The sequence below is a fragment of the Zingiber officinale genome, chromosome 4A (genome assembly GCF_018446385.1).
Source record: "Zingiber officinale cultivar Zhangliang chromosome 4A, Zo_v1.1, whole genome shotgun sequence".
Classification (NCBI taxonomy): Eukaryota; Viridiplantae; Streptophyta; class Magnoliopsida; order Zingiberales; family Zingiberaceae; genus Zingiber; species Zingiber officinale.
The window spans coordinates 98977959-98992165 of record NC_055992.1 but is presented as its reverse complement, the minus strand read 5'-3'; the positions used below and the strand labels follow the sequence as shown (position 1 = coordinate 98992165).

General features: G+C 33.0%; 1 protein-coding gene and 1 pseudogene across 1 annotated transcript; one reads left to right on the top strand and one right to left on the bottom strand.

Annotated features, from left to right (window-relative positions):
• Positions 1–4484: 4484 nt before the first annotated feature.
• On the top strand, positions 4485–4913 carry LOC121972542 (annotated as a pseudogene).
• An 805-nt stretch (positions 4914–5718) lies between these two features.
• On the bottom strand, positions 5719–11485 carry LOC121970312 (U3 small nucleolar ribonucleoprotein protein MPP10-like). Its single transcript, XM_042520926.1, has 13 exons — positions 10753–11485; positions 9919–9974; positions 9251–9395; positions 9033–9140; positions 8720–8857; positions 7946–8014; positions 7808–7849; positions 7634–7702; positions 6991–7062; positions 6863–6916; positions 6636–6786; positions 6169–6231; positions 5719–6077 (listed from the first exon to the last, which is right to left on the bottom strand). The coding sequence occupies exons 1-13, from the start codon at positions 11434–11436 to the stop codon at positions 6061–6063; spliced, it is 1668 nt and encodes a 555-aa protein (XP_042376860.1). The 5' UTR covers positions 11437–11485; the 3' UTR covers positions 5719–6060.
• Positions 11486–14207: the final 2722 nt, after the last annotated feature.

Sequence of the window (14207 nt, the reverse complement as noted above, 5' to 3'; positions counted from 1 at the left end):
TTATTAAAAATTAAAACAAATAAAAAATTTAAATTATTGGTGAATAATATTCATGAATCATTAATAAAATTTTAATCAAAATAAATAAATAATTAAAATAAATAAGGAAGTTCTATTATCAAACTTAATAATCAATTGAATAAATTTAAAATTCTAAAATTTTTAAATAATCAAGCTCAATCTCTCATTAAAAAAAGATGAGGTAAAAATTAAAATGACACTTCAAATTAATACAACATCATATTAGCGTCACTTCCTTTTTAAATAAAAAAGAAGTCAAATGAGCATAGTAATTACTTCTAGTTTCTAGGTGTTCGATCATAATTAAATTATGTTCATTTAAAATATAATAAATATGAAGTTCTCATCTTTAGTTTGTTCGTTAAAATATCACTTAAAAAATTAAAATCAAAATGATATAGAGTCACTAGAGCTAATAACTAACTTTTACAAAATTTTTATGCATTGTAAACTCAATTATCTTATCAAATAAATTCAAATATAATAAAATTAATTTAATTTAGTTTGTTTCCAAACTTACCGTAATTTTTTTTATTATTACTTCGATTATGATTACAAACTAAATTACTGTGTACATTTTAGGATATATATACACATTATACTAATCCACCCCTAAACCTTCTATATGACTAGATTTATTGATAAAACATAATATTTTTTTCAAAAAAAAATTATGAAAATTTTATACTCTTTTTTCTACTATTTTGGTAACCAAAAGAGCGCCACATTTCCTTAGTTAGAGCATCCATAATGCATCCAAATTATAATATTATCATCCCATAAAAAAACTACATACTCTTTATAACAATATATCTCTTTCACCCATATTTCTTTTAACGTTAATATTCATTATTCATTAATCTCACAATCCATTTAAAATTATATCATATTAAATAAATATATTTTAAAATATTAAATTTATTATTATTTTTTTAATAATAACAGTTAATTTATATTTTTTTGTTTTTATAAATTTAATTCAAATTAAATAAAAAATAAATTGTAAATAAATAAAATAATACAAAATACAAATCTAAACCGTTGGAAAAAGTAGATAAAAAATTAAATTATTACCATTTTAAAAAAATAAATAATATTATTATTAAAAAATATTTTTGTTATTTATTATTGACCCATTTTATTTTGAAATTTATATTTTTTTAATAAATATTTTTTTAAAAAAAATACAAGCAGGGGTGGGCGAGGGCTGGCCCACCCCATGTTGTCTTTAACATGTTCAATATTATGAACATGTGGCAAAAAGACGATTCGCTCGCCCTCAACGTCATCGTCAATCCGTCCCTAGGCCAAAGGAGGTAAATCACGTGTGACTACTAGCCATTAGTGCAAATGGCCAAGACATGGGGAAGGTTATGCTCGGTCATGTCGATTTTCGACCCCAAGATCTCATGTGGCAACACCCCATGTCTTAACCATCACACCGTCCCGAGAAAACTTCAATGGGGATGTTCAATATTATGAACATGTTAACATGAAGGGGTGTTATAACACCCATTAACGATGCAATGGGGATGTTCTTTGTATAAAAAATACTCTAATTTTAAAATTATCAAAAATAGTACTAAAGACAATGTTATTTGCTTCCTATCCCTTCCGTTAACCTCCTAAATCCCACACTATTTTTCATATCAAGCCCAAAATATATGATATGGGAAAATATCAGGCTTAGGCTAGGCTTGATATGGAAAATATCATATCTACTCTAGGCTTGATATGATCCAATATCAATGTGGCAAAAGACGAATACGCTCGCCTCAAGCCCCCCCTCCCCGCCAACCCGTCTCAAGGCCAACACGGAGGAGATAAATCACGGACGACTACTAGCTTTTGGAATAATGATTTGCACATAAGAGAGACATTTATCTCGACTTTATCAAGATTTGAATTTCAGATCTTATGGTGACAACACCTCATATGTTAACCACTAAATCGTCCCGAAAAAACTGATCCAATATCAAGTCCAACATGAATCTTAAATAGAAAAATATCAAATCCACCATGGATATAATATAAGATCATATTAAGCCCAATAGTGAGCCTAATATGAAAACATAGACCTTTTTAATTTTAGAGAGTGAAGATGTATTGAAAAATGACAAGAGTGATGAGCTTTAAGAGGTCGATAGGAGGGATAAGAAAGGAATAATATCATTTTTTTTTTCTCTTTTTAGTAGTTTTAAAATTAAGGTACACTTTTAAGTCAATAAAAAATCGCGACCGCTCTCTTGCGGTAAAACACTGTTTTTCTACTTTTCTAGAAGATATAATAAAAATTATTAAACATTTAAAAAAATAAAAAGTTGCGTTTTATATGTCAACAAATATTACAACCGTGTCAGTGTTATAGCATATGCATACACCACCGAAATCAGTTCAATTAGTTATTTTTACCCTTTTCGTTTGTTAGCCCTTTTGTGTGTATTGTGCAGTCTTATTTCTTGAGCAATAAATCGTGTCACTTTATTACTCTAGATATGGCTTAATCGAAAGTTTTTTAACACCATGGGTCATTTGTAATCAATCCATTTAGCCCTTTTCCATTTTCTCCATCAAAATCAAAAGAGAGAGAAAGAAAGCTGAAGACCAAAATAGAATCATAAACGCGGAGAGACTAAAACAAATGAAATCTATAGTATCAATTATAATCTAACAACACACCACATTTAGTAAAGTCAAAGTTCATAGATCTGCAAAAAAAAAAAAAAAAAATCAGTTAATCAAATCGAGCGAAATTCACCCAAAGTCAAGCCGTCAAATTGAAAAAGATGAACGTAAACGCAACATATATATATATATGCTAGCTTTGCATTAGCTTTTCATCAAAAAGCCGTCGGCGACCTTCAACACGTCGAGGTGAGTTGAAGGTCAGGAAGTAAGCCAGCAATAGATCTGTGCAAAAGGTGGGCGGACTGCTCACTGCATGACGCCGCAGCCCGTTTGGAAGATTTTGCACAAAAATATCAAAAAACACACACACACATAAACACGAAACTATGAATGAAGAATTCAAGATCTTGCACCTAAACAAAAACACAATAATAATAATAATAATAACGAGGAAGGTCACTGACGGCGAGGAGTGGACATGGTATCATTTATAGAGCAAGAGACCTACCAAGCATTAGGGTTTTGGGAGCCTTATTTCTCGAGTCAGGAAATATTAATTTATGTGCAAGTTGTCAACTTGCTTCTGAGGATTAAAAGAGAGCAATTATTAACAATTATGACTTTTTGTTCATCAAGATAATCATTCCTTAATTTATTTTAGAAGTAAAGGTTTTCTTTATTTTTTATATATTTTTAAAAAGATTAAGTTTTTAGTACGCTATTTAAGCATAGTACATTACTTTTCCCATCCTTCTAACACCACACCTCCCTTTTTTTCATATTGAAATGACTTTTATACTCCTCAACTTATATTTTATGATTTATATGATAATTCGTATTATAATTAATAATAATAATAAAAAATTTTAATTGATTTCAATCAATTGAGATTTATTAATCATTTACATTATGATAACCTCGGCAACTTCGACAATAATAATTTTTTTTTTTATCGACGGTAATAACTTCGACAATATTAATCGGCGATGATCTAGCTTCGATAATATTAATGGTAGTAAAGTAAAATTATTATTTATTCATTTTATTTTTATTTTATTTTTTCTCCGTTTCTAGTTTTTTTTTCTCTTCCGTTTCTGTTAGAAAAAAAAACAAAAGCAAAAAAATTGCAAAAAAAAGCAAACACAAAAACAGGGAGAAAAAAAATCAGAAAAAAATAGAAAGAGTGGAAAAAAAATATCATTACTCGAGTCTTATTTTTGTCTCTTTTTACTATCTTATTAATTAGTCTCGAGTTTTTTTGACTTTTAAAGAAGTAATTTACAGTCTCTCACTCGAGTACTGAAGCTGAATATAAAGCTATAGCTAATGTAACGTCAAAAATTATTTTGTTACAATATCTTCTTTCAGAATTATATTTTTTCCCAACTGCTACGCTTAAAATATGGTATGATAATATTGGAGCAACTTATCTTATGACAAATCCTGTTTTTCATGCTCGTAGCAAGTATGTAGAGATTGATTTTCATTTCGTTCGTGAACGTATGACAACTCGACAACTTTCGATTTCTTATATCTCTACGGAAGATCAAATTGCTTATATATTTATTAAGTCATTATCTAGACAACGTTTCACCAAGCTAGTACTCAAACTCAACATTCAGGCACACAATCAACATGAATTAAGTAGGAAAAATAATATTTCCAAGTCTATTATATTACTATGTTTATAATTATTATGATTGGATGTCTTATTTAATCTTTTCATTATTGTATTGGACAATTTGTATAAATAAGTCTATTGATTTTAGTAATAAGATTATCAAAAAAACTTTATATTATTTCTTTCCTTTACCTATTGATTTCAACAGTAATATCATCCTTTAAACTAGATCGCAGAGAGCTCCGGCCATCTCCTCCTCTTCAAGCTCTGCCAGCCAGAGGAGGACTGCCACGGTCGTCGCGCTGCAATCCTCGAGGCTCGCATGGACACCGCCAAGCACGACGTCTTCCACCTCTCCTACCTCCTCCTAGCCTTCCACGACCTCTCCTTCACGCTCCTCTTCATCGCCTCCGTCGTCGACGCCTCCTGCCGCGGCCGGTGGCTCCCTTGCAGCCTCTCCCTGACCACCTCTCTGGCGATGACCGTCGCGGTGCAAGTCGTCGTGCGCGCCTACTGGCGGATATTGCAACGGCTGGAGAGGGAGCGCAAGGATGAGCGGGCTCTCACGCGGTGCGTGCAGGAGATGCGGATGAAGGGTGCAGACTTCATCCTCTCCAAGGAGCCACAAAAGAGCTCGAAGTGAATGAAAAGTTCGAGCGTGGAGGTCAAGTGGAGGCCACTTGCTTGGTGCTCGCGCAACCTCGTCACCATTTGCCTCCTTGCCGTCGTCAGAATCTTCTTCCCCACCTTCTGATTCGTACCCTACGATTGATGCTCCACCAAAAAACTATTCTTTTCCTCGCTCCAACGCTCTATTTTGCTCGCGACTACGACCATGTTTCTGCTATTTTGGCAATTTCGATTGCCAACTTGTAATTCAACTGTTCTTTTTCAGTTTGTGTTTAATTAGACGATGTTATCCAAAAAAAAAACTAAAAATTTTATCCAATAAGTCTATTCTTGTTTATCTTCCGTTGATTAAAGATCGACTAATATACAAGATGGCCTTTTTCATTTGATCTAAGATGAACTAACAGATGATCTTTTTCATAATAAAATAATTCAAAAACAGATGAAATATATTTAACAAATATGAAACTTTAATCAAATATTTAACGTAAAACTAAGGAAAGCCAATGCAAATTAAAAATGACATCATGATTACAGATAAACTATCATCTACTGAAACAAATTAGAAATCAAACTGAATAAAAAAAAAAAATCTGAAGCCAACATTTACAGCCACCAATCTTAAGAGAGAAATATATTTATTCTTGAAAACTTCATTATATATTTGAGATGCTAATCTTGCATTAGGAAAGTCTACAATTAAACATGTAACAGCATTGTTAAATTAAAAAAAAACTGGTCAAAAAAACAAAACAAAACAAAACTAAAAAGGGTATAAACGTAAAAGCAAGGGGAATGGGTCAGGAGAGGTGCAAAAAGCACATCTCTTAAGCATAGCAAAGAAACATATAACAATATTTGCAACACAAATATAAGCTGGCCATCAAATAACACATGGTAATTAAAATATTAGAAAGAATTGGAGAAAAATAGTTCCAGTAGCACATTTAGGTGGTCGAAGCCACAGAAAACAGTCACATACACCATATGAAAACAAGTGGGTTGTATTCGAGTAAAAATATCGTGCCTTCCTCTTTCCGTGCAAAAGGATTTGCCCAGTAATCTCTTCGTTCGAACGACTAGCGAATCCTGCATACTTACTCCATTGGATAGGGAATGGTTCAAAGAGTAAAACTCCAAAGATCACTAACAATTCGTGTTCATGAATCTGGCTTCTCTGCAAATTTTTTTCCCCATGGAATATCAGGAAGGAGCTCGAAGCTAAAGGACTATGCTGTTTGATAATCAGTCGTGTAAGCATCAGTTACCATTAGTAGCACCGGGCACTGCACTTTGACCGGTTTTTTGCACTGCTCTCTTAAATGTTTCAGCTGTCAAAATGCAGATAAATACAAGTTCAATATCCCTTCAATCTACTAAGGAACATTTTGCCAAGAACAGAGACAAATGAAAATTTGGCTATAGAATCTTAAAAGGATTGTGACATACCAAAGACAACATTCTTACCTAACCTTTTTCCATTACTAGTTGTTTTTGGAAGGCAAACCACCACCCACTGATAAATCAAGTTGGGTGATGAGTTCGTTAAGTGATAAAACATTCTGATGGTTTCATTTGCTTATGCTAAGTTTCATATACATAAAGAACTATGTAATTCTAAGTGATGGATCATGTCTGTCACAAGTTCACCAATACCTTTTTTTGACCATTATGCACAGATTGTAGACAAGCATGAAAATAAGCAGAACCATAAATATAAGCGAATAAAGGATACCTTTCAATCTTCTAAATCTTCTTTTCTGGTTGGCCCGTCTCCTTTTCCTCTCTTCTTTTGTTAATTCTGCCTCTTCTTTGATATTTCCTTTTCCATGAAAAATCTCCTCAGGAGCAAGCATAGCGGCATCTGAGACGGCCAATGGAGCAACCTGGAAAACCATTGTATTTCAGTGACTCAGAACTTTTTTACCATAAACTAAAAAAACCTTCAAAAGATATTTTTACCTCTTCCATTGCTAGAGCAGGTACATTGACTTGTATAGACATGTCCTCAATAACCTACATCATAACTTATGGTCAATCAAAAAATAAGTACTAAAGGAATTAAACACTTGATAAGCTTTATTGCTAACCGGCTTTGGAGCAAAATGGAAGTGAGACAGCGCATCCAACTTCAAGGAAATCTTTTTGAATAGCATTGTTGCCTGCAGGCATAAAAGAAAAAAGTGTGGGATGAGAAAAGCTGAGAAGCTACACAAGCAACCAGATATGTTATTGCAGATCAATACAATAGATCTAGTGGATCTGTATTATTAACAAATTCAGATTGCAGATATCCCAATGTCAGTTTTTTTTGGCTATAAAGTAAATTCATTATATGCATCAGTAAGAAAGACATCTGTCGATAATATAACCTTCCATCAGGACTTCTGAAAAAGAGGGAGTTTCCCAGGCAAACAAAGAAAAAGGAGGGAAACGCAAAGAGCGTGAGAGGTTTCTATATAATTGCTCAATGGTGAGCATACAACAGTTGAGCTTAAAGAAAATGAGTCGATGAAGACTTATAAACTGACACCTAAGACATACAAATTCTCATTCCCATCAATCATCAATCACTAAACTATGATTAACTATCCTACCAGCTGCTGATATTACAAATTGAAAAAAATGCAGAAAATTTTGGTAAAAATAGCTACTAAATGTCAGGGTTCAGTTTGAATTTTTATGACAAAATTTACCATACAGGAATAGTAAATACGTAGACAAGTAAAATACCTCAGTCTTAAGTTTATCAGAAGCAGAAAGAAGAGCTGGAGCTAGACCTGTCTTCTGTGCATATTCTTCCTAAATTACAAAAAAAAAAAAAATAGAGAGAGAGAAGTGAGTATAGTCTATGTATCACGCATTAACTAATTAATAAAAATGATTTGCATGAATGAAACAGCAAACCTCATATATCTCGGCAAGACCCTTCTTGCTCTTATTTTCATCCTGTTAAAAAGTCCATTATGACATTGTTCCCACTTAGAAGTGTTCAATTTATATATCATAATGTTGCCAAATTTAGAGACAGAACAAGAAAATCACCATCTCTTTGGTCTCCTTAGGGGGTTTAGATGGCAAGATAGGAGCTCTTTCAACATCATCAAAATGACCCTGGAAGCAATCATTAACTTGAATTAGATTGATGATGGCACAAAAATAGTATCCACAATCCTGCAACTGACACTGATTGACTAGACTTAAACTGAATCTTTTAATATTAATTAAAAAACAGAGATGAACACTAAGACTAGGTATGCACAATGACCGGTTAGCTAGATTGGATAGTTCATCTGCTAAGAAAATTAACATCAACAGAGGATAAATACTTTTGTAAACAAAAGTCCGAGAATAAAAGGTTGTAAAGATAATTACTTAACACTTCTGTTAATTAAATAAAAAATATATAGAAATTAATTCCACAAATTTGTCTAAACATAATGTTATAGCACTGAGAAATGCACTTCCTAAATGTTGTTAAATTGTAAAATGAGTGATTTCAGCAAATAAACCTCATATCTCTGACTCCTGACAAACTAGATGTGTTATCACACATTTTCAGTAAAACTCTTACAACAACTAGCACATTTAATTGCTCTGCTTGCACTATTGTACACTCACAAAGAACATTCTTCATCGAGCTGAAATCTAATTTTAGAATATCTCAATCATTTTAGTAAGGACTGAAGAGTGAAGAGAGTTAGTTGATCATTAAAGACAAATGATAACAATTTCATTCTGCTCTTTTTATGAATGACTATGCACATTGGTGGAAAACAAATATCTAATGCTGTTAATATTGTAACACAATGAAACTACCTCAATGATCCTTTTTTTGATTATATCTTCAAGGGAAGCAGTAACTTCCTCTGTGATTACTGGAGCAGGTCTTACATTGTGCTCAAAATCAAGGTCCACTTCCAAAGCACTATTCTTCGGCCTTTTAGCAGCAGTAACCTATCGCAAGAAGTAAATTGTTAAACCCAATGTCTAGTCTTCAATATAATTCAAAATGCAACTGAAATAAAATTATTTTCTTTCTTGTAAATGCAAAATTAAAAACTACAAAAAACAACAACTCTTGGTTCTTTTATATAGATCTTTCTATAAATATATAAATAAAAAGGTGTACCTCTCCCTGCATGGTCCAGGATTTAGGATCCAAGTTTGCTTTCTCCATTTCCTCTATTTTTGAACGCATCTTTTGAAGCTCCTTTTCATGAGTTGAGAGTAACTTTTGCTGTTGTATCAAAGGAAATTGCAAAAATAAACACACATGCCTAACAAAATGTCAAACTCATTCTAATAGTTGAATCAGAGAAATTAAGCACAATGTCTAGGCTTTGTGACCTCGCTATCATTCTTCTCAACATCTTCATCAGTGTTCTCAAAATGATCAACGGCATCCAGTTCAGTGGAAGAGCGTTTTCTCTTTCCAACAGTACCACACTTTTTTTGTTGTTTTTTCTTGTTGCCCCCAAAAAAATCCTCATACCTGGAAAGCATTTTATTGATGAGAAAAAGTAATAAAAGAACAATTAATGCCAATTTTGAAAATAAAAATATTAAATGGGAATTTGAAATAACTAGAATAGTGCTAGTACATACACGGGCTTAAGGACTTGGGAACATCTAAATATCTAAGTAATCTAGCTAGGAGTTAGATTTAGAACTTTCAAACATGCATGTTCACTTCCTTAATTATTGGTTTTAGCAACTGCCAGTCCTAATATCCTCACATCACATATATAGTCTTCAACATCAAAAAATGAGAAGGCTAGTACTGATGGCATACAAACAAACCATACAACAAAAATACTTAAAATATGGGCAAATGAAAGACAATGACTTGACAGTTAGTTTCATTTTCCATGTCCCATCTTGCTTGTCTTTCTAATTTTTAAGAGAATATCTTTGGTTTCTCTCAGGCTTTATAACCGTTGTCTAGAAAAGAAGAAAACTGACACAGCTGTTTCCAAATATAAATTTAAAAATGTAAATCATTCCAGTACACAAACCTGGCATTTGCACCTAGTTCTGCATCTTCATCCCCGTCACTATCAAAATCTTCAAGCTGAAAGTTCAGACAAACATAAAGCATGAAAAGGAATACAGCAGTTAGATATTCTTACTGTTCTTGACATGTAAATTTAGAAAGAAAAAAAAAATACTTTATCTACAAAACAAGCTTTGGTTATGCTTTTGGTGCCTAACCCATATAAATGAAAAAGAAGCAAAAAGAGCAGAAGTAATGTTTTTCAAATAATTAAATAACATGAAAAGATAATTGCAAACATATTGACATTTTTTTCTGAGGAAGGAACAAGAACTATGAAAAAGGAACTAAGGAAATTTTTCTCAAGCATCTCTCGGGTACAACAACTAGCATCCTGTTAAGAATGCAAAGGGAATTGTATTCAGTACTTCAAAACTCTAGCTCTCATGAAGAATGAGAAATTATCTAGATAAAACTCATTCATTAATTCAAAAACTGACCAAACCAGCAAGATTTTGTCTAACAAAACGTAGACCACATGATTCTCTCATATATTACGCTCCAACATAGAAGGCAAAGTGAACTGCATTAAGAATCCTCAGATGTGAACTAGAAGTTTGTACTTGTGATTAGATTACTGTAAGATAGGAACTTTCGTAGGTATGAATATGTTAAATCAAAAGAAAGAATCTTTTGAGACCATCATGTACAAATGGCAAAGCAACTTGCAGAATAGCAAACAATTCATAAGTTTACTGAGATGTTATATTCAGAATTACAAAATGTATTCTTAAAGCAAGAACTAACAACCAAATTCATGATCATAAACTAGTAACATGGAAAAAAATAACCTTACATCCATATCATCTTCCTCCTCCTCGGTGTCATCATCCTTCTCCTTCCGTCCGCTTCCTTTCTTCACAGGGTGCCCATACTCTTTCGCTTCGGCATTCTCCAAATAGTTCTCCAAGTCCTGCATCTTCAAAAACTTATCTTCAACCACGTTCCCTTTTGCTTCGCCTGCTTCTTCCTCTTCCTCTTCCTCCTCATCTGCCTCTCCATCATCTTCGTCGTCCTCCTCGCCATCTTCCTCGTCTTCCGACCCTTTTTCCTCGCTTTCATCTCCATCCTCTTCATCGCCTTCGTCATCCACAGAGATTTCGTCCTTCTCCACCACCATCTCTTCCCCGTCTCCGTCAGCGTCTATAGTGCTTAAGCCTGCGCGTGAATGGTGCTCTTCCTCGAGTCGTTTGAACTCCCGGCGGACAGTAGAGAGCAAGGGTCGCGAGAGAAGGTCGATTTGATACCATATTTGCTCTGCATCGAAACCCTCAACGAGCAAGCGATCTACAGGAAGCTTAGTGCAGAAGGGGACCAGGGATGAGAAGAGAAAGCAGGAGGCGGCTCGAGCGTCCCGGGCAAACTCCGATGACTGCGTAAGATAGAGCGGCGGATCAGCTGACCTAAGACGTTCTAGCGCTTCCTCTCCCTTTTTCATCGGTGATTCCTCTTCCTTCTCCATCTCCACCGCCGCAGCCATCGCTATGGGGACCTCCAGAAACCTAAAACGTAAAACGGGGAACCTAAATTTATTCAGAAGTTAGAAACAGTTTGTCTATAAAAAAAAAAACATTGTTTAATAAAATAATTTTTTAGACATTATTGTACAAATATTATGAGTTAATAAAATATTTTACATTAATTGTTTCTATGCTGATTTCTCTTAATAAAATCACAACCGTGTTATTAAAAAAAACGATAATTTATCGAAGGACACATGCAGAGATCTAAATTTATCAAAAGACACATTCTACTTTGATATTTATCAAAGAACGTATTTTTTTAAAAGCATTTCCTATTTTATCCTCCTGACAGATAATTTGACTTTTTTACATTTTTATTTTCTCCACTATTTTTCTCTCTCATCTCTTTTTTTACCGAACATATGAATAATATTAGTTAATCTTTTAATAACATTTTAATACATTTGAAAAATAAAAATAAACAATGAATAACATATTTAAACTCCTTGCAATTTCAGAAATCTATCGGAACTAAAATGTTCCGATCACACCGATTTCAGTTTCTATGAATTTCTAAAATTACAAGGAGTTCAAATATGGTGTCCATTATTTATTTTGATTTTTCATAGACGTTAACATGCAAAATCAAAGAATCGACAAAAAAAATCTACGTTGGGCTTGATACATATGAGTGGTTTTGCAAAATCATTTTGATTTTCAATCCGTCTATGAAAAAAGAACACCCCACCTGATGCAAAATCAAAGGTCTATAGATGTTCAATTCGTCCATACGTTAGATAGACAAAAGAAAGGAAAATCATCCATCCTTTTTTTTTAAAGTAAATAAGGGAAACGTTTCATCACATAAATCTTTCTACAGTTTGTATTTAAATAATAAACATCATATTTGAATTCCTTGCAATATCAGAAATTTTTGGTCCAAACCCACTGATGGACCTAGAGAGCTCCGATTGCACCCATTTCAGTTCCTATGGATTTCTGATGTTGCAAGGAGTTCAAATATGATGTTTATTATTTATTTTATCTTTTTATAGATATTTATACGTAAAATCAAAGAATCGTCAAAAACAGCCCATGTTTGGTCTGATATGATTCCATATCAGGCCCAACGTGGGCTTGATATAGAAGCATATCAGGCCCAACTTGGACCTGATATGAAAGCATATCAGGTCTAACAGGGCTCTCAGTGATTCTCCAATACATTCTTTGCCTGAATCTATGCCTAGATCAAGAAATTATTCCTCTCTATTTTGGTTGCTCAATTTCATTTCTCGTGTGTTTCCTTGCAAAAAGTATTAATTCGGAATGCTGAGTTGCAACAAATGGATCAGTAGGTGATGAATGGGAATACTCCTCCGTAGTGAAAACTGCATGATGAATGGAATTTTGCATGACTAAATCAAGCCCGGTTGGACTCTGAGGTTGTGAATAACTTGTTCAATTGGTCAGGGTTGGAGTTGTGTCCCTATCCCAATTGATCTCCCTTCAGTCCAATACAACATTCATTATCACTATCTCAAATGGAGTTACTATAAGTTTACGTATTCAGTATTATGCATGTAACTATTACTCATTCAAGGATACATACAAATCAAAGAATGCAACATATGTATTAAAATAATTCCATATCAGGTTCAACATGGGTTTTTTTTTATGATTCTTTGATTTTATGTATAAACATTTATAAAAAGTCAAAATAAATAATGAACATCATATTTGAACTCCTTGCAACATCAGAAATCCATAGGAACTGAAATGGGTGCAATCGGAGCTCTCTAGGTCCATTAGTGAGTTTTATGGATTTCTGATGTTGCAAGGAGTTCAAATATGATGTTCATTATTTATTTCAGTTTTTTATAGATATTTATACATAAAATCAAAGAATCGGCAAAAATAGCCCATGTTGGGCCTGATATGGAGTCATATCAGGCCCACGTTGGGCCTGATATGATTCCATATCAAGCCCAACGTGAATTTTTTTGTCGATTCTTTGATTTGACATGTTAATGTCTATGAAAAGCCAAAATAAATAATGGACACTATATTTGAACTCCTTGTAATTTCAGAAATCCATAGAAACTGAAATGGATGTAATCGGAGTTCTCTAGGTCCATCAGTGGGTTTTGACCGAAACCCACTAATCGACCTAGAGAGCTCCTATTCCACTCATTTTAGTTCCGGTGGATTTCTGAAATTACAAGAAGTCCAAATATGCTATTCATTATTTATTTTTATTTCTTCAAATGTATTAAAATATTATTAAAACTAATATTATTCATATGTTCTGCAAAAAAGAGATGAGAGAGAAGAGAGAGAAAAATAGTGGAGAAAAGAAAAAGGTAAAAAAGTCAAATTGTCAGGAGGGTAAAATAGGAAATACTTTTAAAAAGATGCATTCTTTGGTAAATATCAAAGTAGAGTGTGCCTTTTGGTAAATTCAGATCTCTATATGCGCCCTTTGGTAAATTGTCGAAAAACATTAAAAAATATATTCAATCTAATATAACTCACCGATTTTATAAAAAAATTTTATCAATCATAAAATAATTAAGAAAGTATTCGTGTTAGTATCCTAAAAATCCAATATCTTAAGATTATATGACTCATTTGGAGAAAAAAAATTATAAATATATTATATTTAGGGAGTAAATTGTGAATATTTAAATGATAATATGATATCTTTCATTGACCACTACATCGTAGCCTAAGGATAGAATTATACATGGCATAGATAGGGTCTCGTCCTCATCAAAATTCGGATATCTCA